Source organism: Suillus subaureus (assembly GCF_016647635.1).
Source record: "Suillus subaureus strain MN1 chromosome Unknown BJ212scaffold_13, whole genome shotgun sequence".
Lineage (NCBI taxonomy): Eukaryota > Fungi > Basidiomycota > Agaricomycetes > Boletales > Suillaceae > Suillus > Suillus subaureus.
Genome location: NW_024538569.1, coordinates 545,786 through 572,821, shown reverse-complemented (window position 1 = coordinate 572,821; position 27,036 = coordinate 545,786). Strand labels below are relative to the sequence as shown.

The 27,036-nt window shown below is 45.7% G+C and overlaps 7 protein-coding genes across 7 annotated transcripts; 4 read left to right on the top strand and 3 right to left on the bottom strand.

Annotated features, from left to right (window-relative positions):
• Positions 1–64: 64 nt before the first annotated feature.
• Positions 65–1,145, top strand: BJ212DRAFT_1480177 (uncharacterized protein; the record flags this gene model as incomplete). Its single annotated transcript, XM_041340033.1, has 4 exons — positions 65–292; positions 357–526; positions 587–995; positions 1,029–1,145. 4 exons carry the CDS (start codon positions 65–67, stop codon positions 1,143–1,145), a joined length of 924 nt encoding a protein of 307 aa, XP_041193864.1.
• A 1,257-nt stretch (positions 1,146–2,402) lies between these two features.
• Positions 2,403–5,211, bottom strand: BJ212DRAFT_1480176 (uncharacterized protein; the record flags this gene model as incomplete). Its single annotated transcript, XM_041340032.1, has 6 exons — positions 2,403–2,763; positions 2,816–2,955; positions 3,006–3,078; positions 4,596–4,666; positions 4,718–5,045; positions 5,105–5,211. 6 exons carry the CDS (start codon positions 5,209–5,211, stop codon positions 2,403–2,405), a joined length of 1,080 nt encoding a protein of 359 aa, XP_041193863.1.
• Positions 5,212–9,028: 3,817 nt separating this feature from the next.
• On the bottom strand, positions 9,029–10,305 carry BJ212DRAFT_1480175 (uncharacterized protein; the record flags this gene model as incomplete). The annotated part of the gene is made up of 3 exons (XM_041340031.1): positions 9,029–9,155; positions 9,603–10,155; positions 10,212–10,305. 3 exons carry the CDS (start codon positions 10,303–10,305, stop codon positions 9,029–9,031), a joined length of 774 nt encoding a protein of 257 aa, XP_041193862.1.
• Positions 10,306–12,651: 2,346 nt separating this feature from the next.
• On the top strand, positions 12,652–12,807 carry BJ212DRAFT_1221607 (uncharacterized protein; the record flags this gene model as incomplete). The annotated part of the gene is made up of 1 exon (XM_041329392.1): positions 12,652–12,807. A coding segment is annotated over one exon (156 nt), but the record flags the coding sequence as incomplete, so codon positions are not given.
• Positions 12,808–12,909: 102 nt separating this feature from the next.
• Positions 12,910–13,095, top strand: BJ212DRAFT_1270007 (uncharacterized protein; the record flags this gene model as incomplete). Its single annotated transcript, XM_041330847.1, has 1 exon — positions 12,910–13,095. One exon carries the CDS (start codon positions 12,910–12,912, stop codon positions 13,093–13,095), a length of 186 nt encoding a protein of 61 aa, XP_041193860.1.
• A 6,016-nt stretch (positions 13,096–19,111) lies between these two features.
• Positions 19,112–19,423, bottom strand: BJ212DRAFT_1218736 (uncharacterized protein; the record flags this gene model as incomplete). The annotated part of the gene is made up of 1 exon (XM_041329339.1): positions 19,112–19,423. A coding segment is annotated over one exon (312 nt), but the record flags the coding sequence as incomplete, so codon positions are not given.
• Positions 19,424–21,085: 1,662 nt separating this feature from the next.
• BJ212DRAFT_1500091 (uncharacterized protein) lies at positions 21,086–24,342 on the top strand (the record flags this gene model as incomplete). The annotated part of the gene is made up of 12 exons (XM_041341577.1): positions 21,086–21,237; positions 21,282–21,532; positions 21,586–21,755; positions 21,804–21,917; positions 21,966–22,030; positions 22,082–22,239; positions 22,288–22,527; positions 22,584–22,739; positions 22,883–23,343; positions 23,388–23,576; positions 23,640–23,669; positions 23,998–24,342. The coding sequence occupies 12 exons, from the start codon at positions 21,086–21,088 to the stop codon at positions 24,340–24,342; spliced, it is 2,331 nt and encodes a 776-aa protein (XP_041193858.1).
• Between the last annotated feature and the right edge of the window lie 2,694 nt (positions 24,343–27,036).

The following is a 27,036-nucleotide window of genomic DNA, read 5'->3' as shown; positions in this document are numbered from 1 at the left end:
GGTTTTGGTCTCTTGTTGAGTGCCAGGCTGAAATGCAGATTGGCATGACACAAGATCTTACATAATGAGCAAAGTGATTCTGGTAGTGCCAGATCCAGGGTGGAAGAAGACCCAGTTGCAACTGCAACAACAGACCTATATCGATTGGGTGTTGACCTCTCTACCTCACCAGGAGGCTGACTACCTATTGGGTAATGGGGACCTTGATGGCCTGATTTTCACAGCTACATCCAAGCAGTTGTGTGGCAAAGAGGTTCCTAAAGGACACAAGATGGTGTATATCAATGAAGTGGTAAGTCAGTGGCAATGGTATCTATGACAGGCATCATGACCCTCACTCCAATTATGATGCGTAGTTATTGATGTGGCACACAATTGATATGTCGCCTAAGAACTGCCTGCAGGTGTGCTACATGAATTTCAAAACATTCACTGAAGTCATTCACATGCATCTGGACAAGCTTGAGCTGGCCATGAAAAAATTTGCTGCTGTATGGGGAGGTTTGGATTTGACCAAAAATTACAGGTAAATCCATCACTTAAAATGGAGTTGGACAGACTGATCCTGGACCTTGGTGTAAGACAGAGAGGCTCCAGTTTTGTTTCACCTTTCCAGTTCCTTAAGGGATCGGGGGGATTCAACTTTATGCTGCACATTTGAGAAATACATATGGGCATTGCACAGGTTGGAAGGCATGCTTCCATTGTGGCCAGGCATATTGGAGTGCTGGGCTGCATCCCATGATCACAATGCCATTAGCTTGTTGGATTCCATTGCCCGGGATGGCACCCAAACTCATCGCCCCACAACACAGCTAATCATTCCAGGGACAAAGTTTGATCCACACATTACTGAACCTGTGGTTGTGAAGCATGAATCCAGCGCCTCAAGACTGTTCATCAAATATCCTGGGAAGCAAAAGATGCTCGATGAAGCAGAGAAGCATGGGGAGTTTCAATTGTTCAAGCAATCATATGTCCCAGAGTGGGACAAGGTAGGCCAGTGGCATTGTCTCATGGTTAACCAGGCCCTTTTCTGTATCTTCATTCACCCTGGATCTTCCATGCTGGCCAACTGCAATTCCTGTGTCTTGGACCACAGCCTGCAGGAGGATGGATGGAGTTTGGAGGAACTTGGCCTGTAGGGAGTTTGTGCCCCCATCTTTGTCTATCACATTGACTCCATTGTTCAGGCCCAGCAAATCCAATCTGGATCAATGCAATTTCATGATTTGTGAAGGCAGAACATGGGCAGAAATTTCCAAGGCTTAGGCAGAAATCTGGGAGTTCTTGCTGATCATGCTTGCAGTCTTCATCCAAGGAGAAGAAAAGATGTTGGGCCATCAAGGCCTTGAGAACAGGTTGCGGCCATCATCCTTGAGGGTTTCGGCACAGGTAGATCTCTCCATCATCACTGATCCTGAAAGCCAGAAGCTCCATTACTTCATAACTGGCATCTCATGAGGCCCAGGTATGGTGTTGTATGGCTCAGTTGATGCCAACACCATCTGAAGATATGCCCTAGAGTTGTGCATGCCCTTTTGAATGCTGGATTGGTCCATGTGATCCACTGTCTCCAGATCACGTCATCAATATGATTGCAGATAGTGTGCATTGTCTAGTTTATTTCTATTTTACTTGTCTGCACCTCTCTGGAGCACATCACAATGTCCTGACTTCCAGGCATGTGTATTTAATGACTGTTGGCCTTGATATTTTATTTTATTTGCAGGCAAGGCTGTTGAAAGTATCAAATGCCCTGCCACAACAATATCCCTGACACTCACCCCCTGCCAACCCTTTCAAGTACCATATTTATCCTACTACTGTGGACCCACCTATGGTTGACTGTTCTGCATAATCCTTCTGACAACTCTGGCAGTTTGACTCCTCAGGCAGTGGCTTGCACAGAATTTTGCACCATGTATTGTGGTTTTAGTCAAGGCAGAATCACCAGATACCTTACTCCTGTCTACATGATTACCTGACAACTCATTATATCGAGGCTGTCTTCACCTGGTGATTTGTGTTCCTTACTTGCATCACTTCCTGGAGAATGCAGTTCAGAAAAGGTGACTAACGATCAGGCCTAGGCCTTGTTCTTGGGGGATAACAATAGAGAAGTTCTCTGGAGATCCCACATATATTTGCTTTATTTGAAAGTAAAAACTGTCTAGTCAAATGTATAATGAGGGTGACATGATGTGTGTGCAGATTATCTAAAGCTTGAAAATATGTCATAATGGCACTCTACATGAAAGTTGACTGTGTGGGTTGCTGGGGCACAGATGGACATAATCCTCCTCCTCTGCAGTAAGTGGAAAGTGGTGAACAGAGAAACAATCCAGGGGTGAGAACTGAAAAGCCAGCTGGGTTTGGGTTTGTAACCATCAGAACTCCAGTCACAGTGGTTGCACCAGAGCTTCAAGAAGTTGGGGCCTTGGTGATTGGAGTGTTTGGCTAGGATGTCCCCAGGCTGAGGGTTGCATAGGGATTGCCACATTGGGGGGGAAGGCCCCACATTTGCCAGAGAGAGTGGAAGTTATATATTTCTGGCTAATCAGATGCTTGTCTTGATTCCAACAAATCAACACCATGGGGATATGGGACAGCAGACTCCAGTGAGCGATCTCCTGCTCAAGGGCCTGCTCAACAGGCAAATGGTGAATGTAGACCTGTATGATCACCCATAGCATGAAGGGCATGACCATGGAAGGTTGAACCGAATGAGCAGTGAATCCAATGATGAACTGCAGGCGCTTGCTGGATCCACAAATGTCATTAAAAAAGACTCCAGGGATGGGGGGTATCATACCTGGAGACCAGTGACTTGATTTTTTCAAAATGCAAAGGCTTCATGAACATTGAACCACAAGCCAGCAGAATCATCCCTTTGGTGCCTGCCATGTCCAGGGACTGCTTCCACAATTCCGGGCCCAAGTGATGACATAACACCTGAGATTCAGGTCAAGGAAAGAAATCAAGAAGAGTCAGCCGCAGCTCACCTCTGAGGCATCCTGAGTCCAGGCATTTCCATGTTTGTCAACACTGTGAACCAGCTTGCCATTATCATAATCACTGTGTGTGTCCTATCAGGACCAGAAAATCAGCTTCTGGTTTGGCCTTCACAAAGGCCAGTGCATTACAGGACACATGTGCAGACATTGGGCAGCCAAGCAGCTCCAGTGAGCAGTTTAATGCTGGTGTGACACAACTGCCACATACTTGACATTAACCCCACACCATTTCAGGTTCAATTGAAGCAGTACACACCATGTTTTTCCAAGGCACAAATTCTTCCTCCAACTGAGTTCGAAACAAGTGTTCAGCATATGTGTCACGTTTTAAGGCAATGGTGTGAAATGCCAGCGGGTGGCAGGTGAAATTTCAGCCAGTAAGGTAGGTGCCTTCTGCAACCACCGAGTACTATCAACATATCAGAGTTGCAGACAAGTCCAGGATTCAGTTATGACTGGCTTACAGGTAACTGAGTGGATTGCCTGCGTCCCCAACATGGAAGACACCAAAATTCACCCAGGCCTACATCGCTGATACAGGGATGCATATTTGACTTCTGGAAGCACAGCGCAAAAGGACAACCTGGTTGAGCACATTTCTTCAACTGGCCAACATCGGAGCAACTGCTGCATTTAGTCATGGTGCCATCACCTTGCACCAGTGAAAATGCCTCCAGGGCCAATGCCTCAGATCTGGGATCAGCTGACCATGTGCCAGGGGTCAGAGTGTGGCTGGCCAGATCATGTCAGGTAAACTGAACACCCACCAGGTAATCCTTCTGTCCATAGTTGAGTTAGCATATCAGGGAACAACCAGAATATGACCGACATCAAGACCTACCTCCAGTTTCAATGACCTGGCTTTGACCACAAACAACACATGGATCTTGTCATATCCCATATGCCAGACATAGATCCCATCATATTCCTGCGCTTTCTGGACCTATTTCCGGACCCCATATCCGACTCATTCCTGGGTCCCCTATCCTGTCCACCCTATGCACATTCTGTCCAGCAAGACATCTGGACTTTACCTCCTCTCAGATTCCAGACTACATCCACCACCTCACATATCTCAGTCCTATTTCCGCCCTGCCTTCCAGATCTCCGGACCATTCCCACCCTCCATCTGAGATCCTGTGCCTATCCCCATTTAGGCATCTCCACCTTTCTAGTTCTCGGTTATCTCTGTTTCCATCTTGCTGATTGATCCTTGTACTAGTTTCATCTCCGAGTTCATTTACTTATGTTCTGTCTTACTTACCAATGTGTTTCCACATGCTCGTACATAGCCTTACTCCTTTGCTTACTGATCCTCTCAGAGAGCCTCTAGTATATAACCCCTGTATAACTACAGTAGAGTCCTCAGTCTGAATATCATCTTAGTTCCTGTTCATCACCTTAGACTTGCCCAATCTTCTTCCGGACTTCAGTCCATCTGAGTTTGTCCTTTTCCATAAGGCCTAGGGATGGATTCCCTAGGCCGGAATTCCAGACCTTCAGATTTGTTCCCTATGTCTCTATCCCAAGTCTAGGGATTGCTTCCCTAGGCTAGAGTCTTGCCTTTCCGGCACTTACCCTCTTTCCGGACTTAGGTCCACTTCCTGTCCCTCCAACTCTACCTTAGAGTAGTCTACCTCTGTTTGCTTCTGCATTGGACTTCATCCAATGTAGCCCCTATTCCTTCCGGACCTCCGGACCTCCTGTCTTCTGTACCTCTGGACGTCCTGTCCCTCATACCTCCGGGCATCCTGTCCTTTGGACATTCCACCCTCCGTACCTTTGGACATTCCACCCTCCGTACCTTCGGACATTCCGTCCTCCATACCTCCAGACCTCCTGTCCTCCAGACCTCCTATCCTTCCATCCTGTTTTCCTGTAGAAGTATTACCTTGCAGCGGGAACTCTCCTGAGCATTTCCTGCATTCCTCCGGAACTCTCCCACGCTCCTCCGGACATTTCCCACGCTCCTCCGGAAGTCCTCCTGCACTCTCCACCAGAGTAGCCAGCCTCTGGAAGTCCTCCGGACTTTGTCAGACCATCATCAGACTTCCTCTGAAATGAAGGGCACGGTATGAACTCCATACCATGCACGATGAAGCCACCAAGAAAAACAATTGGGAGTTGCTGGTGGCTGTTGGGGGTGACCATTGGCTACCCAAGATAGTGCAGAGTAACAATGACCCTGCCCCATGGTGGTGCTCTGGGACTGCTGATAGTGGCAGATGACATCCAGATCCAGCCACATTTTGTATCACCTCCAGATACAGGTTATTTCACAAACATGCTGCACATTAGAGCCTATTAGCATGCAAGAATGCATTCCAGATACCTTTGACTACAATGTGTTGTGAAAAAAATCAAATAATGTTTATTTCCTGTCATGTTATTTCAACTTTTAGAAACACCTCAAATAGTCTTCAGACACAGACTGATGAGGGAACATAAATTTGACATCCTGAATTTGGCCATGTCATGTGATATATAAAATCCTACATAATCCACTAAAAATGTGAAGCAAAGTCTACCAGGACATTGGCTCACAAATCTCAGGCATGGTAACCATGCTTTGTGGCAGTGAGAAGAAATATAGTACTGCTTCCTGGCTACATACTGGCACTTGGATTACGTGATTTGGATCACAAGGCCTGAAGATATGACCATTTTAAGGTGGAGATACCATTGTAACAGTTTGGCAACTATTGTAATGATTAAGGTATTTGAGAAATATTAGTACTTGGTCTAACCTCCTTTTGCTCTAATCACTGCTTGAATCCTCCTAGGCATGCTTTCAATCAATCCCTGACACACCTCTGTTTCAACAGGGGCATGAGGTAGGATCTGATGAGATGGTGATTTTGGTAGTTAAACTCACCAATCCCAGTGCTTTGTAATATTTTACTCATGTACTTTAGTAAGCAGCTGATTCAGCACACCAAAAGGCTTGGTTTGTAAGCATATTCTTACCAATCCAGTGATGAGTCATTGCTTAGTAAGGATGGTTTCTAAAATGTGTATAAGGACTCCATTCTTGTTATGAACTAGGATAGTTCTAACGACAGACAACTCAATAAGAGTCAGGATCTCTGCTGAGATTCTACACAAGACAATAAGTTAAGCATTTGATGTAAGCTAAGTCAGAAGGAGTGCTTCTAACTTAAAGTACGATTCAGACAGCAAGAGATTGGAGGTCTCAAGTGAGGGATATTCCAGGTAAAACCTAGTAAGATTAAAGTAAAGAACTAAAGCATACAGGAGAACTATTTATAGTGAACTACTGTACTTTAGGGCAGGCGTGAGAGCAGAATGAGTCAGAGATAAGAGACGCGTAAGTGATAGTAAGAATAGGTCATCTAGCAATGGCAATGGTGGTTGTGATGTAATACAAGGCATGAGTCAGAGATAAGTCTAGTGGCAGCATCATGCGGCTCATGATGTAATACACAGTAAGAAAGGGAAAATGAATAGGGGCATACATGGTTGTAACAATTCTTACATAATCAACAAGTTTTTCCCTCTTCTTTCTTGTCTCAAACCATGAGATTCATGAGATTTGAAGCACAGGAGTTTTCCCTCTTTCTGTCTCAATAGTGTGAGATTATTATATAGCACTTTTCTATATGGGTTGTGGTTAAGAAGGGGTCATTTCAAGACATTTCACAAATATAATCCTCCACTGGAACCATTCCATTGGAGGGTCACAGAGTACCAGGGTGTCGACAACAATGATCCTCCACTGGAATGGTTCCATTGGAGGCTTGACTCCATGACAAGACAAAGACATTATGTAAGCTAATACCTGATCAACTAATTGATGAAAACCAATGTTGTAGCCCTCATCAAGGGGAGTCTATCCATAGTCTAATGACATCAATAGGATAAGATCCTAATGAATTATAAGCAAAATACTCGAAATCAAAGGGTTCAAGAAAGCAACTCGACTGTGGGAACTACTCCGATAAAAATGCAAAAATCAAGCAAAATCAAGCAAAGTCAAGCAAAGTCTGAATGAGGATTCAACCCGGGCCATAAGGAAAAGGATAAGGAATATGATAGTCAAGACTACAATAGCAAAAAATCAAGAAAACAAGCAAAAGACAAGGATAAGGATCACGATGGTCAAGACTACGACACAACAAGCAAGTCAAGGATAAGAAATGCAATAGACTACAATATGACAGACTATGATACAATAACTTACAATAACAATACAATAGTCAAGAATAAGGATAAGGATAAGCAGGGCAATCATATGTTAGACTGCCCCTACCCACCCACCCATTAGCTCTCTCATTGTCTTATATAAAAGCATAATCTCTCGGTGTCTCACCTCTCCGTTAGATAGCTTAGCAAGACACTACAATACACCACAATACAATACCCCAGCAAGACAAGCAATACAACAGCAATAAGTCAGGCAAAATCAAGCGACACAATACCAAAAAAATAGCAGAAATCATGCAAAATGAACCCAAGTCTGAACAACATTTTCGCCTAACCCTGCGCCTCACATCAAGCAAAATCAAGCCATGCAATAGCAAAAAAATAGCAAAAATCATGCAAAACCAAGCCCAGTCCTGACAAGGTTTTTGCCTATACCTATGCCTCACATCAACCAAAATCAACCAAAATCAAGCAACACAATACACAAAAAATACCAAAAATCAAGTAAAGTCAAGCCCAGTCCTGATGAGGTTTTCACCTAAACCTACGCCTCAGATCAAGCAAAAATCAAGCAAAGTCAAGCCCAGTCCTGATGATGTTTTCACCTTCCCTTACACTTCAGATCAAGCAAAATCAAGCAAAGTCAAGCAAAGTCTGAATGAGGTTTTTGCCTCAGCCTATGCATCAGATCAAGCAACACAATAGCACAAAAATGACATGACCCAGACAAGGATGAGGATGAGCAATATGATAGTCAAGACTACAACAGCAAAAGACAAGGACAAGGATAAGAAACACCACACCACACACTATGACTGCCAAGTCAAGTCAAGGATAACAAACATGATAGACCAGCATACAAAAACAACACAAGACAATACAATTGTTACAGTACCCCTATTCTTTTTCTCACCATCACTGCAGACACCTAATGGCTGTACTATTAAATGCTTCCTTTTCACTGTGCTGTTTCCTCATGACTTCTCTTATCTCTGACTCATACCTTGTTTCCCATGAACCTTCCATTCTTAGTACTAGTTACCCTTTGCCCAGCTTGGTGTGTGCATGATTCCTTTATGTATATAAACTCTAGTTACCACTTGTATTTTCTCTAACTTGAATCTACTTGGTTCTCTCTGATACTTGAACTCTAGATCCTGCAGGAGTCTAGACAATCGCTCCTGAGGGAGGCATTGACTTGATAAGGCTTAGTCCTTGATCAACCTTGATCCTTGATTCCTTTATTGGAATGACAGTCTATCCAAGTTTGTAACAGAGACAGTGAATACATACTTGAATGAGTTGTCATTGAATTGCCCCATTTTCATATAAATCTCCGCACCAGCCATTGCCCTGAAGCACCACTGGGCCTCGCTGATTGTGGGGGGTACTTGGCATACACAATTGGTATTGCTGAAATTGTCAGAGAGGTGATATGTGATGAGGATTCGAGTGAATAGGTCCTTCATCTCATTTTTCAAGAACTCTGGACTGACATGAGTGAGGAGGGAAAATATAACTTCATATACTAAGTTGATAGAAAGTAAGTCAATGGCTGGGGAGCATTTGGAGATCACAGTTTGCAAATGGGCATGAAGTGTGGTGAGGTTGGCACTATATTGCAGATGTAAAGGAACATTGAAGTTTTCAACAGGGTGGTAGAGATGACAAATGAGGAAGATGATGAATTTGGTGAGGAAGGTGTTATATTTTTCAAGAGTTGGATCTTCCTGGGGGCATCAAAATGGCACTTTCTCCAATTCACCTGATGGACTGGTGAACAACAGTGTGCGAAGAGTAAGGGTCAACAGATGACTGAGGTTGGCTGCGATGTTCTGGTAATATTGTCACATGACCTTGATGAGGTACAGAAAGTCTGGCTTGCCATCAGGGTTAGACACAGTTTGCCTGAGGCTCTTGAGGTCTATGTTCTCGATACAGTGTTCCCAGTTAGTTTGAGCAAGAAGGGGACCCCTGGGTCTCTGATTCAACAGGCAGTGGTAAGTAGTTTCTTTTGCATGGAGACTGCATTCAGTGACAAAAGCCTGAACTTCTCTTAGGGCATCTGTTTTGGATCCGAGGGGAAGCGGGTTGACCTCAAAATCTTGCAAATCTCCTCTAAACGTCCCAATCTGGTGACTGATGGTTCAACAGTGCGGGCAATGTGACAACAGAATACTGTTGTGTTCCTGCACACAATGACTGTGAAGGTGTTTTTTGGTTTTAAATAGAGTGTGGCTTGTGCAGCCTGACACAATGCATTTGAAAAGACCTGGGATGATTTTCATGCTGTCAATGGTGAATACTGGGGCATTTTGGATATGATTTGGTGTATGACCTTCTAATCGTTGAAGGATGGTGTTAAAATGATTTTTGGGCAGAATATATGCCTGTTTATGATGCCTGTGACAATGGCCCCACATTTTGTGCCATGGGATAGCAATGGCACAGTCCAGGCAAATAGTCAGATGGAAAACGGGATTGACATGAACACTGCATTGAACAATGTGGGCAAGCAGGTCAGTGAGATCAGGTGGTGAATTGAGGTCCATGGATGTCATCAGCTTGCCATCATCATCTGCGTCTGATTGATCTTTGTCTGATTGATTGGCATTCAGGTCACTGTTGGCTTCAAAGCACTTGTCGTCTGTTTGATCGATCTTTGCTTTGGACTCAGGGGTAGAGTGGTTGATGTTGAGGAGCGTGTTGCCTTTGAATGAACATGTGAGAGAAAATGTGTTGCCATGTATGGAAGTTACTTCAAGCAGTACATGTGCACAAGCATAAACAGTTCCACATATGGAAGTGGTTGGGAGATTGGTGGCTGGAGAGGTGTTGTTGGACAACAAATGCTGGGCGTTAGGTAGTGTCTTGTCAGATGAGCACAGACCACAGGATAGTTCATTGTCATTGTCCTCATGTTCTGTTGCACTGCCATCAGTGCCCTTATCGGACTTGAGCTCGCCGAGTGCATCTAATGTGGAGAGGCATGCATGAGTTGTGTTAAGTGTGTTGTGACAGCTGACTTACAGTAACCCTCATCAGCCGAATCCATTGCAACATCATTAGCTAGGGGGGATTTGTGATCAGGTAATGCAACTTTGTCTGTGGGGCCAGGGTGCATGATTTGTTTCATGAGGCTTTTGAAGAGGTGCGAGTCAACATGAGTATGTGATGGCAACCCGCATGGGCAATGGAGTTGCCCTTGAGAAGTTCTGGATACAACCCCTGGAAAACAGTGAGTATATGCTATCCAATCATTATAGTATTATGTATGTTTCTGGCCTTTCCACATAACAGTGACATTGCCATGGTACTTAGTTTGATGAATCTTCTGATTGGTTTTGGTTTTCGGCCAGGAGTGGGGTACTGGACAGTTGGATGCCTTGCATGGACTGCATAACCATCAATTGAGGCAAATAAGCAAATGGTGCAGGCGTATAGGGGGGCATTGAACTAAAGGATCTTCGCCCATGTCAGGCATGGGTGAGGAGATGAGTACAGCAATATTGCCGACAGATGCGACAGAGGCGTGTGGTGGGCAGAATTGTTGGTGATATGATGCTTGCGAATTTCGCAACGAGTGTAGGGCAAGAGCTGGTAATCCTCTTTGAACTTATGAGTTAAGGCAGTACCCTAGCTAAGCTTGCCAAAGTTGACAGTGTGGTTGATGGTATGTCCCTCGCAAATTCAAGGAAGGTAGGTGGGCGACAGGTGATCCAGTGCCAAGTACAGTAGGCATCATTATTGGAAGTCTGACTGAACTGGGATATGTCAAGCGTTGGTAGAAGTCGTGGATGTATTTAGTACAACTAATGACATCATTGACATGTTGTCCTTGAAGTCTTGGAAGTCACATGAATGGTTGGGAAGTTGTGCTGTTAAGGGATCAAAGTTACATGTCCAATTAATATTAAGTCATCGAAGTGACATGTCTGACTACATCATCAAAGTTAAATGTTAAACACTAATGTCCTGAAAGTCTGCGAAGTCACATGTCCAACAATTGATGCTCAAAGGCTTCCAAAGTTCCAAGTCACATGTCCAACTATGTCATATAAAAAAAGTGCACATTGGAGCAATGGTTGTAATATGTATTGAGAGTTAGACAACTACATAAAAGTAGAGTTTGTTGTATGAATGATTTAACATATATGTGGAGTAAATGATTGCCAGCAAAATCCCAAGGGAACATTAATAAGGAAGGTGTAATAGGGCCCCGAACTTGAATGTTCTGAATGCGAGGTGTGATGAAAATCAGCTGTAAATGCTATTTCCCTAATTTAGACATGAGTGTGTTTCCTAGAGGACCTCTCAGTTGCCCTGGTGAGGGCTGAGTAGGGCATTGGAAGTTGTACAAAGCTGAAATAGAGTCTAGGTATGAGTCAGTACTTGTGACTAATAAAACTGAAAAATATCAGGTGATTGAACAACGCTCTCAAGAGGTAAAGGTGGAACAAGATGGGTGCAAAGAGTATTGTAGTTGCATAATGATCAGTGGCTTGTGATGGTGCATGCAAGGAACTGTATAGTAGATACAATAAGGTGGCTGAATAGGGATAGATGGCAACAGAAGTCTTAGGTGTTGAGGGGTTTGCAGTGAGCATTGATGTTGCAGCGAAAGGCCCACCATTTGGTACAGCATAGAAGAGCACAGAGCTGAAAAGATTTTATCATTAACATCGATGCAAATTCAATTGTATTATGTCATAGTGACAGCTTACACTATGGAAGGAACCACCTCAGGCAGTACTTCTTGGTACTATTAAAGGTCTGTGAGACCCCATTAATATGTTAGGGTTATATGGGTCTAAGAGACCCAGGCTCACAGATGGTCTAATTATAGCACAGCCAAAATAGGCCTTGCTTCCTCTGCAGCACCTCCCTGGATCCTCATGGCCCTCACTGAATACTCCATACCCTCCACTATGACCTTGCAGGATTGTTGTCAACATTCCCATCCCACTCCATTCAGCCTCTGGATAGCTCTATGGCAAGCCCACCAGATATAGAGCCTCTGCACTCTTCCTGGCATCTTGGACACTGCTGTCAGTTTCCAAGTCCATTTTTCATTGTCTTTCTGTTCTACCTTACAATGACGACCATCATACTGGCCATCCACCCCACACATGGCGCTCAGCCAATATCTACAGGACTTGGAGTACACTTTGTGAGCCCCAAGAAGGCTCAAGATCCCAAAAAATCACAGATGCTGGTTCACATTCCAGGTGCTAACTCAAAACATAAGCACCTCCTCACTCAAATGGCTGCTCTGACAAATCCCGAAATGCTAAGTACTCAAACACCGAGTTCTAGTTCTGCGCCAGCTCAACCTGAAGCACTGGCAAACTTTGACGACACTACAAGCTATCCTTATGATGAGGACGACTTTACTATGGTCAATGACTACCAGCCTGACAAAGGACCTTGCCCTACAGACCTGGCACCCAATGACCTGGGGTGCCATATCCTGCCAGACAAAATGGCAAACAATCTTTATACATCCTGGAAGGCCCTTATACCCACATTGGTAGATCCCCATCTCAAGTACTCAGCAAGAACCCATGGGCACCCTCTTGCAGAAATATGTCCAGTCATATCTGCCTGTGCAAGCTCCAGTTGCATACAGTGAAAATTCTCTATAGTCTGTCTCTTTTTCGACCATAAGCAGTTTGTTTCTGATGTGTGGCTCCAGCTGATAAGTCCATGTTTCCTTTATGTCAATGTAATGACATGCAAATGTTCAATACTCTTGCAAGTCCTTGTACACCACAGCCTTTTTCCAACTGCACCATCTCAACTACACATGGCAGTCTCCACAGACCTCCTTGTGTTCTACCAGGCATTATTCAAGTGTTTGTGTGATGCTATCTACATGCTCACTGCTGCCCTGAAGACCCATTATGCCCGCTGAGGCTTCCAGATGACCAATACCTCCGTGAGTCTCGACTAATCAGCTTTATAGACTCTTCCTCACTTCACCCAGGGCCAATTCGTTCAAGAGCCATTTCAGCATGGACTTGGCCAAGCAGTTCAATGGTATGATATTTTACAGACTGAAGTCAAGTGGCAGACTGAAGCTGTGGTACAAATATGTCGAGAGCATGTCTATGAGGCTCGTAGCCCTCAATGTAATGAGGAGGCTAACCCATCTACCCCCAAGCCTTCCAGTACCTCCCTGCATCAAGGCCAATGTGCCACCATCCTAATGCAGTGCTGTCCAGCATGCTTTGGAGGTGTGCTATTCGGCAGGCCACTTAGTGAAGGCAGAGATATACACATTGCAACTGATGGTAACTTCCATCATCGTCATCGATGATCTGCAGGTGACTGCCCACACTTCTACGAACCCTTGTATTTCCTCCTGAAGACCCAGGTTGATGATGTTGGGCGGTGGATCATCTCAAAGCATAAGCAAGCACCCAAGATTTGCACTTCTGTAGTCCCGGATGAAGCCATTGATCAGTGCGAGCATTCATATGAAGCTGCAGATGGTAAGAAGCAGAAGGCCGCCATGGAATCGTTTGATGATGCGGGCATCATGGCCATTATTTGTCGTCATGACATCCCACTCTTCTTTGCCAATATCAATTCACCAGGTGAGCAGCAGAAGTACACAGTATCCCTCATCAAGCACCTATTTTCCCTCTTACCCACAGGAAGCTACCATTGTCATGCTTTACGATGTTGGCTGCATCCTATCACGCTCATTATCTCAGGTAAGTAACTCTCTGACAGACAAGATCTCAACCTGATGTGTTACACAGTATGATATTCTTCCCAAGCCTGTGACCTTGCAGCTTCAATTCACAATGACAGTCATGCACGCATATGGCCACAAGTGGGCCTGTCAACTGGAGTATAACCCTCAAATGTGCAGTGGCCTCAGTCTGTCTGATGGCAAGGGTACTGAGAGGCTCTGGTCGAGGTTTGTCAAGCTGATCGGAATTCAACGGTTATTGTCTGTAAGTTGCAGGATTCTCATTATGTTCCTTTGTTAATAATAGCGCATAGTGACAGAGGTGTCTTTGGTTGATAGACTGCCAGGCCGCTGCCATTGGACTGGAGATGCAAACAGATCTGGGTGAATGGATCAAGCGATGGCTCAAATGTGGTGTCAATGCCCAGGGTGCAGCGGCCAAAGATGTCCTGAATAAGTGCAGTGTCAAAATTGAAGATCTTGCAGATCAATGGGCTGATCAAAAAAAGTCACAACTCTCCATTCACACCCATACATCTGTCAAAGTTGCTCAAAGGTCCAACTGACATTTTATATTGCAATCAACAGATGCTCCAGCACACCTGAAGAAAGAGCTTGACATTGTGCTTACTCTCCAAGCTGACCTCGATGCTTCTGATAGGGCTTTGCAAGCCACGCACACTGTGGTAGATAAGGGCTCAGTTACCAAGGAGACACTAGATGCACTAGAGAACCTTGAGCACAGCCACAACAATTTGATGAACAAGGTTGAATTATTGTATGCCTCACTTAACGTCCATGACAGATTTCCTGAACTCCAAGGTGTCAACTTAGACTTCATTCGAATTCTTCTCATGGCTTGTGACCTCAAAATAAATATCCATAAGCAAGCCATAGGCAGCTTTTTTGAGTGGGATAAACTCGACTGCGTGGTTGGCAGTGCAAATCAGGCCCTTGGTAATATTCCATGCTTCTGTCTTACTATATCTGAATTTTGACACATTCTGACAGGCATGAAGCTCCATCAGCAGACTCGCAAAGCACCAACCAGCTTTGATGACTGCGATCTGCAAGTATAATGGCTACTGCAAGTGTCTTGAGGGCCTCTATGACCCATCTTGGGGTGTCCTGCTCCCTGCTCCTCTTCCTACCAAACTCGCTGACCTTCAAAATGATCTGATGTTCATGGAGGACGTTTGGATCACCCCATCCATAGGAGATGTCCCCTGTTGGATGGAAGATGCCAATGTACACGATGGAATATGAGCTTTGCTGAAATGACAATGATGTCAAGAGGAACAGTGCCGTCTTGGGTTCGAAGCTGACAATCTCTGTCGATGGTTTCGAGACGAGTTGGCTGTGCTAGAGGTTGCCCTATGTTCTCCCGCAAGTAAGTCATTTTAGTGTTTCAATGATTGGTACTGATTTTATCAGATCACACATTTTTATTTCCACTGCAGCAATGGCGGGATCATGTCCTCCAACTTCAAACTAAATGGGTCACCCCACTAGTGTCTTCTATCTGCTTTGTCAGCAATGTCACAGTGGCAACCAATCTTGCGATCACTCTTTGTGAGGGACTATCAGAAGATGGTGTCTACAGGCTCATACCAACCTCATTGGTGCTCAATGAACCCTCCCCCAAGGATGATGCAGACGCAGATGAATATATTGTGCCTGCATTCGAAGAAGCCATTGAAGAAGTGGTGCTCATGGACATTTTACCTCATGGTACCATTAGTGATGACAAGGATGATGAAGTCATAGCAGAACCTGAATTCACAATAACCTGGGAACTGCCAGAGGTATGTTTTCATCTCTACATATGTTACTTGGACTGATCAAATATCATAGAATCTTCGGAAAGACACTTTCAAAGTTCCTCACACAGAGGATCATGTCATAGTACCATCCTCAGGCGCCCCCCCCCCCCCCCCAACTTGGGTGTGACCAGTGCAGGATGGTTTTCCCTGTCAAGTGTTCGATGCAAGGGATCAGTCCTTCCTGGCACAGCCCACTGCCTGCCTCAACGATACCTGTATCAATGGTTGTGCAGCACTGTTATACTCTGAAATACTGATGAGTTCACACATATGGCCTTGTGCCATTTTTTCCACACACAACCTCCCATGTATTTGATACAATGCATCAGATGAGATACATACTATGGTGGAATACTGCATGGACATCCTTTTGGGACAAAGAAGTTTGGATTCTATCTATTCACCATCCCTCACCAGTTGGACACTGGGCACTCTGTGCAATATACATCCCAACTAAAGAGCTGCACCTCTTTGACAGCCTGGCTGAACAACAGCCATGGAAAGATGATGTGAAGATCAGTACTAGATGATACTCCAGTTATCCACTGTTGAACTAACAATGATTCGATACAGGACATCATGAATCTTATTGTGTGTCTGTCATTGATCGCCCACCAACGCTGTGGCTCACACCATGTCAATCTTCAAGGCTGGGTAGCCTGCCCACTAACAATTCAACCTCTACAAACCAACAGCTATGACTGTGGGCTCTGGGTCCTAGTGGCACTTGCAGCCATCCTGTGGGGAGCTCACACACCAGGTATATACAAGAAGGATATGATAGCATTTAGACACTATGTACATACACTTGTAGTAAGGATACCTGCTCCATGAATATATTTGTACTTTGTTTACAACCCTCCCAACAATGTGTGAAGATGGTGTTGAGTATGATACACCACTGCATGAACACCATCCAGCGCAGTTGGGAACTTGAAACAAGGAACAACACAATCCGAGTCAATCATCAATCCTGTTCCTGCTCACACTTGTTTAGCATTCCAAACCTCTCAAAGAGCAAGCTGAACAACCAATTGATCACCTATGAACTGATCCTCATGTAGTTGAGGGCAACCCAGGCTTATAATTGTGGAAGGTTTGCTGAAACATTGCAATCCAGCAACTTGGAACCATTGAAACACTTACAACTCGATGAAGCAGTTAGAGGTATACCAGTCTTACACACAGTGAAGCGACTGTGCATGCTAAAATGCAGCATTTTTCTATCTCATCTGAAGCAGGGTCATAAGACCTTCAGTACTCACCTCTTTGTAGCCATACATATAGCTTTACGAAGCTGCAGAGACATGTTTTCTGTATGATAGGACTTTAATATGAGTTTTATTTGCAATGTGATTGGTTGAGGAGGCTCTTGAGATGTTGCACCCAACATCCTTCTGCTCAATCAGCATCAATGAATCTCAAGATCATGACAAGGCAATCATAACAAGCGACTGCGAATCTTTTTTAATGACACTACCCACACTATCATTGCTGCTTCATGACTCTATAGAATTGTACAGTGACAGAAATGGGAGATACTAAGTACACAAATGCCAGTGTGATTTCTTCACTGGGACCCCATCAACTGCTTCCTTGAAGTTCATCTTTGATAGTGACTTCTGTAATTGCCGAGCTGTCATATCCCATATGCCAGACATAGATCCCATCATATTCCCGCGCTTTCCGGACCTATTTCCGGACCCCATATCTGACTCATTCCTGGATCCCCTATCCTGTCCACCCTACACACATTCTGTCCAGCAAGACATCTGGACTTTACCTCCTCTCGGATTCCAGACTACATCCACCACCTCACATATCTCAGTCCTGTTTCTGCCCTGCCTTCCAGATCCCCAGATCTCTGGACCTCCGGATATTAACTATACTATCTCCAGACCATTCCCACCCTCCATCCGAGATCCTGTGCCTATCCCCATTTAGGCATCTCCACCTTTCTGGTTCTCGGTTATCTCTGTTTCTGTCTTGCTGATTGATCCTTGTACTAGTTTCATCTCCGAGTTCATTTACTTATGTTCTATCTTACTTACCAATGTGTTTCCGCATGCTTAGTACATAGCCTTACTCCTTTGCTTACTGATCCTCTCAGAGAGCCTCTAGTATATAACCCCTGTATAACTACAGTAGAGTCCTCAGTCTGAATATCATCTTAGTCTGTATCACCTTAGACTTGCCCAATCTTCTTCTGGACTTCAGTCCATCTGAGTTTGTCCTTTTCCATAAGGCCTAGGGATGGACTCCCTAGGCTGGAATTCTGGACCTTTGGATTTGTCCCCTATGTCTCTATCCCAAGTCTAGGGATTGCTTCCCTAGGCTAGAGTCTTGCCTTTCCAGGCACTTACCCTCTTTCCAGACTTAGGTCCACTTCCTGTCCCTCCAACTCTACCTTAGGGTAGTCTACCTCTGTTTGCTTCTGCATTGGACTTTGTCCAATGTAGCCCCTATTCTTCTAGACCTCGGACCTCCTGTCTTCTGTACCTCCGGACGTCCTGTCCCTCATACCTCCGGGCATCCTGTCCTTCAGACATTCCGCCCTCCATACCTTTGGACATTCCATCCTCCATACCTCCGGACCTCCTGTCCTCCATACTCCAGACCTCCGGACATCTTGTCCTCCTGTCCTCCAGACCTCCTATCCTTCCATCCTGTTTTCCTGTAGAAGTATTACCTTGCAGCGGGAACTCTCCTGAGCATTTCCTGCATTCCTCCGGAACTCTCCCACGCTCCTCCAGATGCTTCCTGTGCTCCTCCGGAAGTCCCCCTGCACTCTCCACCAGAGTAGCCAGCCTCCAGAAGTCCTCCAGACTTCGTCAGACCATCATCAGACTTCCTCTGAAATGAAGGGCACATACTTGGGTAAGGGGCACAGCGTATGAGCTGAGGCCAAGCCCCTCTGAGTCAGTCTCTCTCTCCTTTGAGCATGGTTCTTAACACAAGTGCTGGCTGCTAAGAGGCTGGCTAAGGAAAGCTATCGATGGGATCAGTTCACCGGCATCAGCACTCTGTGCCAAAGGTGGGGTATCAACTGGTGTGGATGATCCCTCAGCCAAAGGTATGGTTGGTGCCAGTGGTGGTGTTGCTGGAGTGGATGAAGAATGCCAGTGTACTGCCCTCAGCTTCCAGGAGGGAGGCGCAAGTGGTACTTCGACAAACATCTGGACTTTCTGGTGACAAGGCTCTGGGGATGCCTCAGGAGAATTGACTTGAAATCTTCACCAATGGAGGCGACAGGGTGCAGATGGTTCAGGTGAAGGCTCTGGTCCAGGTGAAGGCTCTGGTCTAGGTGAAGGTTCCAGGTCAGGTGAAGGCTTGGGTGAATGAAATACCTGCTGACAAGAGCGACAAGAAGGTGCTGATGGTGTAGGTGAAGGTTCTGGAGATGGTAGTTGACGAGGAAGACCCTTACGGTCAATCCTACCGTCAATGAACATGCACCAACCACGAGTATGGGGTGATTCAGGTGCAGGCGCTTCACCCAAGATGATGGGCTCACAGGAAGCCAGAAGTCTTTGGCAGGCATTCCCAGTGGTGATGTGTTGCATGGTGAGTGAGTTGTTTTTGAGGGCGTCCATAAGTATAGCCCAGCTGGAAAGGGTGAGATCGTGGATCCCCTTGCTCTTGAGGAGCATGGTGCATCTTTCACCAGGCATGAGGACATTCTCAGGGTAATTGTGTATGACGCAACCACAGCGGGCAAGGAGGGTGGGTAGTGTCTTCCAGGAGAAATTCCCCCCTTGCCTGTTTAGTGGGCCTGTAGAACCGTCAGTCATTCCACACTTAGACAGACTATGAGACTTACCACATAGGGTGGTCAAGCCTCCAATGATGCAAGGGATGCCTTCACCCTCCCTCCAATGTTCAGGATCATCCACTATCTCTCTTTGCCTCTCCAACCATTCTTCCAACACCTTCTCATTCGTCCACCTGCCTGTGATCTGATCTGATTGATAAGGTGATCCAGCTTGACGAAATCCATGGTGGTTGTCAATAGGGATAAGGTGGAAATTAGGTGCCAGGAAGATTGTGTTGAAGGAAGGAGTGTTGGAAAGGTAGCCCTCAGCATCAATGAAAAGAGAAGAAGTCAGCATCTGGTAGGTGCATAGTGAAACTGTGAAAGTGACCACAGGGTGTAACATGTAACATATCCCAAATTCACACGGTTCAGGTCAGTTTACCCTGGTGACCACATATGCTGAGCAGGAGGATCTTTGAGCTCAAGAATGCCAAGCTCTGAGTGATGGTTTGTTTTCATGTAGAGCATTTGAACCATTGCCCACTAATAAGTATCTGGTGATGTAGAAATCCGATATCCTGGACTGAGCTGCTTGGTAGCCTGCAGGCTGAACCTCACCACACTCCTCTGCCAATGGCTTTGACTACCATCGCAGAAGCTGTCGATGACCCTCTTTTGATGAACCAAATGTAAGTAAATTGATTCCAAATCTGCCAATCACCTTCTAACTTTGGTTTTGATACTGCAAATCCCTCTGGATCCCTTCATCAGACCAAATATTCTAGGATCTGGTAAATGTTTAATACGCAAGCTTGAACAACTTCCCTCTCCTGCCTTGTTGAACTGACAAACACCCACATATTGCTGTATGCTCCAAGAGGTTTTATTTTATTTTCTTGTGTGCTCCAGCCTCATGCTAATTCATCCTTCTAGTCATGACTCAACATGTATTGCCTAAAATGCAGGACTCCCTGCCTCCTGGCTATGCAGCCTCCTCACTGTTCCCAGACCATGGTGGAATTGAAGGAGAATTCCTTAGGGAACAAGTTGGTGGAGGCAGGCGCCTACTGACTCTGCCACCAGTACAGACCCCAACTCAACTCTGTGGTACCATCAAAGCTATGGACTGTGATGTGGGTCTAGTTAAGGAGGCATCTGCGTGTTGGGCAAGGCTGGTTTTTCAAGAGCCACCAGCTGACATGGGACATGACCCATTACTCACCAAGGCCCACAACTAGCCACAGGCACAGCCTTGCCAACACTCCATCCAGCCTCACCAACAATCCATCCAGCCTCACCAACACTCCATCCAGCCTTGCCAACAATCCGTCCAGCCTTGCCAACAATCTGTCCCTCTCCCACTTTCATTCCTCCTGTTAACCAAGCACGCAGCCTGGGTGTGCAGCTTCAGCCAACATTGCCAACATCAGCAGATGTTTTTTATGAGCCTCCTGAGCCTCCTCTCTCCATGGCTGACCATCGTCAGAAACTCCTGCAACTCCCACAGCCTCTGCAGCTCAACATGTCAACAAAACCTGCTGTTTTTGAGCAGGAGTCTTTTGACTTCAACAGTATGATTAACAGGAGTTTTGATCACCATGATGACACCATCCCCAGACCATCTACCATGCAACTCACCATCCCTGCGACATGCATCATACCTCTGACCCCTGCAGGCCTGGGGAACTGGGATATGCCCACAGGCCTTGGGGAGGACTGGGATATGGTCCCTGTTTTTGCTCCTTTTGCTCCTTTTTCTGAGGACGCTGTCATGATGAGGTGATGTCATGAACTGAGGGTGATAATGGCCCTTCCTTTGTGAGAGGCCAAAGAAACGATGAGATGAATGCCACCCTGCAAGAAGGCTTCATAGAACTGGAACATGTCATCAATGACCTCACCCACAACATGTCAATCCCCTCCTCCCAAATTATTTCATTATGGAACAAGAGTCATGCACACACTGTCAACAATGTGAACCACTGGAACGCATATGCCAATTACTTCAAAAATAACCTCAAGCAGGAGCTTAGCAGGCTCGGAGATGAGGCCCCAGAGGCTCCCAGCACACCGAGTGAGTATCTATCTCTTCCACAAATGTTGTTATGCTAACATTGTGACATCAAGGTGCCAGTGTGCACTGCAAGTGCTACAATGCTTTCAAAAAATCATTCCCAAATGACTGGCAGGATATTCTCAAGATTTATGGTGAGACTGCATTATTCCTCAGTGGACCTCAGACAGTTTCTGCACAGGGACAGGAGTTCCAACAATTTATGAAGAAGCTCTCTGGATTAGTATGTACAATGATGTTCTCTTACTGCCATGTTTCTGAAGGCATACAGATGGACACCGGAGTGGCCCATTTTGGCTTCAAGGCTGCACTTGTAGCCTGTGGCAAAGTCATCAATCAAGACAGTTCTTTGGGCATGGCCCATACAACATCTGGAGCTGCTGACGTAAGTATATTTTAAATTCACTTGCACATTATCTGATATCTCCTCCAGTTTTGGTTGTCACAGTGCAAGGCTGACAAAGATACCATCATTGGCCATTTGAAAGTGCAAGTATAGTGAGTGCTCTTGTGGATCTTTTGTGGATTGAGTTCTCATTCAAACCCCAGTAACCTTGCATCTCTGGCTGTGGTCAAAGAGGCCTTTGAGGATGAGGTTGTGGAGGTCCAGGGCAATGCCTGTGTGGCTTCAAAACCCCCTGCAGAATGTGTCGACATCACAAAGAATGGACTCAAGTGGATTAAAGACGAGATATCTCATCAAATTGGTATGTTTAATGTATTGGGTTTATTGGTATGCTGACGGTGAGGAACAGACATCCATGGTGGCAAACTATCATCTATCAAGATTTTTCCATGGAAGACACTGCCATCAGAGCTCACACGCAATTCATTGGTCATCAAGGGTTATCCAGACAATGTGCTCCTCCCCAGCGGGGTTCATTCCAATGCCAATAAAGGAATTGCAAACTTGACTCTCAAGGAGATCAGCACCATCATCGTGGTATTGCAGGCTGGGACTATGTATGTTGCAAAGGTTTCCAAAGCTAAGCAATGTATGTCTATTATGATCATCCCAGCCTCCAGTCTCACCACTGATCATTTTACACAGCTAAACTTGTGACTTCTGAAGTCCCAATACTGGTGGGCACACCCCCTGCAGGAGATTCTGAGCACGCAGCGGGACATTGCCTCTTTGTGAATGGCCAATCTGATTGCTGGGGGCTTCCCTGCCAGAAGCCAAGCATGGCTACTACAAGGATCAAAGGTAAATCTATGAAGAAGGCATCAACACTCCCTGCTTCCACAATATCTCTTTCAGAGGACGAGCCTCAGGCAGCTGATGATTCAGATATGGATGCCTCTCCCATCCACCCTACTGTCAAACCACCCCCTCCTGTAAGTTCATAGTAGTCCAGCACCCAACAGGCCAGAAGAAGGTGGAGAAGATGGAGAAGAAGGCTAACAAGAAGGTTGAGAAGAAGGTGGAGAAAAAGGCCGAGAAGAAGGTGGAGAAGAAGGTTGGCAAGGAGGTCATTTCCTTGATGTCTAGTGATGCTCAGCCTGGCTCAGAGGACCTAGACGAAGACCTGGATGAAAATCTTGGTGATGCACCCAATGACGACTCGAATTATGAAGACAATGATTCCTCCAAGAAACAGAAGGTGAAATCAGAAGGCCCCTCTCGAGCATCCAAGAAGAGGGTCTCACCAACTGTTGCACCTGTAGAAAAGACTGTCCAAGCAAAGAAGACGAAAGGTAAGGCACCTATTTGGCCCAAGGCCAAGGGGCCAGCTGAGAAGAGAGCCCTGCCAGAGGCTGCAGAGTCCTCTAGAGATGAACAGGTTCCAGACGTGGCAGGACAAGGTATGGTTGTTGTTCTTTTCTCCCACCAAGTGACTGACATACTCTGCAGTACAACTCACAAAACTGCTTGTGGGATGGTCCTGTTGACTCTTCCAATGACAGTGGCGCCAACAAAGCTGCAGCAGAGACTCACTCAAATAATGCTGATGCCACTAACATCCTCACCACATGCCCCTTGTCACCCTCCTCACCCTCACCAACTCATCATGGTTCAGCAGACTTGGTCCTGGACAACATTGTGTGTGGGGAATCTCTTGTGCCAGTCACTAAGCTACCTATCATACAACTGCCATCTATGCAGTGCGGGGAATCTCTCATGCCAGTTGCAAAGGTACCTAGCATGCAACCTCCATCCCATCAGCATGGAGAACCTCTTGCGCCAGCAGCTAAGTCACCTATCATGCAACCTTCATCCCTGCAGCCTGTAGCGATTCCAGGCCAGCCCGCTCTGGCAGTCCATCAAGAACACCAGGATCCTGACATGGAACTCCCCCCAACCATAGCAACACATCATGGGCACAGTGAACATGCCATGGAAATACCATGATCCCACTATGAGCGGCATGTGGAGCCTGAGGCATCAGCCATGCCTACTGACAGAGACATCAATGCTGAGGGTCATTCCATGATGCGGCCATATGATACAGATGCAAGACCAGGTATGTATGGCCACCCAAGAGGTCCAATGGTGCATGTGGTTTGCACCAGGCTTTGCCTGCTACCCGCTGTTGGAATATTACCATGATCCTCACATGCCTCATGCCCCCCAGGCCCTTCATGCCCCCCAGGCCCCTCATGGTCCTCAGCATCAGTATCGCAGTGGTGGGTACCACAATGCTCCCTACCATGACAATCAAGATGGATACAAGGGATACATTGAGAGCTACTGGCACTCTCCCAGCCATGCTTATTTTGGTTCAGGAGGGAGATATGAGCATGGCTATGGGTGGGAGTATCCTAATGAGTATCCCAAGGACCAGGAGGATGGAGGACAGGCTCCTTAGACTCGCACTCGCAGTCCTCGTTTGCCCTTGGCCATGCACATATTGAGTCCTGCATTGTCATGTAACTACATATTGAGTTTGCACATCTAACATTTCTTGCTGTTCTTGCCATTGATGTATTCATCATGTTCTACCATAGTCAATACATCTTGTTGTGTCTGAATCAGGCCTTGTTTCATGAGTGAGGAACAAAATATATTCAAATTGTGCTATGGACGTATTGAGAGAGAAAAAACATAACCCCAGAGCTTACAAAGATATCCACCATCAGTTGCCACGTCACAGGCAACATATGGAGATGGTGACATTGTGGCCCTCGTCACACTCACCAGCATTGTGGGCAACATACAGAGATGGTGGCATCATGATCCTCATCAGACAGCAACAACATCTGGAGAGGGTGCTGTGGTGAGGCTCAAGAGAACATCCTGGAGACATTACCTCTGCTACAACGGCATACCTGTATCCTCTCGCAAGAGATCCTCCCAGCCCTGCGAAAGTAGGGGGAGACCTCTGGGAGGAGGGGGTCTCTCAGACTATATATCCCCTACATAAGAATGGGGTCTGATGTACCATGGGAACATTGTCAAAGTGGTGCCAAGGGTGGAAGGAACCACTCCAACATAGCTAATGTTCTGAGTCAGGGAGGCTGGGTCTCCCTAGGGCGGCATGCCATCAGGTGCACACCTATCAATCAGACCTTCATGCAGAAGTGACTTCCACACACCTAACCTAATGATAGAAGGTACAAGTCCAAATGCCACCACTAGTTCATCTGAGCACGCACCAAGGACTATGAACCAAGTGATTCCATCATCTGAGATGTTGCATCCTTGAAAACCTGTCATGCAGTCAATGATCAAAACCCCTTCAAAGCCTGGACAACCATCATCACTAAGGTGACCTTCAAGTCTTCCTTCTTCAAAATGCTCTAAAATTTGTCCCATGACATTTCTTATCAAATTGGAACATGAGCAACAAGTTAACATGATGCTTTGATGGATACAACATTGATTCCTAGTGTTGTTATTCCAATACAAATTAAGTTCGAAGGGTATTGGAAGTCCTGCAGGCCCACAAAGTTCTCTTTGATCCTTGTCACCGAAACGAACCAGGTAGATATAATCCATCACATCATACATTCTCCAATCCCAAAGATCCAATATTCAAGAATATTAATGTCTCCTCATCATTGGAAGAATCCCTACCCACCCTAGTAGGTTTAGAACAACAAACTTGCAGCAACATCCACATTCCCACCCGCCACACCCAACATACTGATCGCCACTTCCCGCGATATGCCAAGTCCCATGATTGACTTGATAGCAGAATCTGGGTGTTGTGATTGGGCAGTAGCGGGATGCATCAATGGACATGGCATAGGCGCTGAACCCAGTGTGTTTCCTCCACCTGGGAATGATGAGCTGCTGGTCCCAGCACTTCTACCACCACTCATTCATATAGGTTGCAGAGTGTTACTGGAAGAGCGCTGCTAAACACATTCTTTGATGCCCTGGCTGAGGTTTTGCATCTGTGCAATTTCAGCAATGTCACTTATGGTTGACAGGGTTTGTGTGGCACATGAATTTGAATTCAAACTCGAGATAGTTGTGGCTGTCGTCAGCTTTCAAGCAATGTTCTAAGGATATTATGAAGTGATCATATGCTGAGCTTTGGATGCAGCTAAAAGGCCAGTTGATTTGCAAATATAACTGAATGAAGAGGGGGATATATATAATCTCTGAGTCGTTGTTAGTTTTATCCCAAACATCCAAGTTGAAATCCATGACATCAGCTTGTGTTCATTGTCTTTCGGCAGGGGACTCCAACATGGAAGTTAGTGATACCACTGCACCTATGACTGCATGTGGTCTTGGCTAGCGATACATCAAGTTTGAAATCACTTGTCACTAGCAGTGTGCTGGGAGAGGTACCCGACATTGGGAATGCCGGTGGGTTGCAACCTGCAATGTTTGCAAGTCTCATAACTTGTGAGTTGTGACATCCATGAAGTAGTAAGCACTTGGCACTATACATAATTGATTTGGGACATACCAGGAATTCGTGTGGATCACACTGGACCTAACAACATATATGAAGAAGTCAACTGGAAGGTGTTGGGCAGGAAAGGACCTGAAGAGAAAGTAGAAGTATCACTATCAACCAGCAGGAAAAGCCCACGAAAGAGAAATAGTGCATTCTGGAAGGCACTAAATGATTTTCAGGACAGACTGGAATTTATATTTTGTGGGTGTACAAGTGACATTAATCTTGTGGCAAATATCTGCACTTCATGATGCACAATGATGCAGTACGATACCAGGAAAGTTATTATTGTAGAGATGGAGAACTCAGCAGTATGTTGGAGCAAGATGGAGTGAGAATGCAATGTCCAGACTCATCAAATCACTTATCAGATATGACCTCAATACACAGCTGCTCACAGGTATATATTGATCAAGATTGAAATGCTGTGCATCGAACTTATCTACTCAATCAGTAAGTTCTCGTACATAGAGCGGCCCTTCTGACCTTGATAGGGCAATGTGGTCTGTACAAAGTATCTGCCTTGGTGCCTCCAGGCTTTGATAATGAATGGGACTACTATTGGGAGATGATGTCAGCCCAGCTTGACCTACTAAGATCTAGAAATCAGATGAGGATATTGCTGTGTTTGGGTAAGTAAGTCACCAT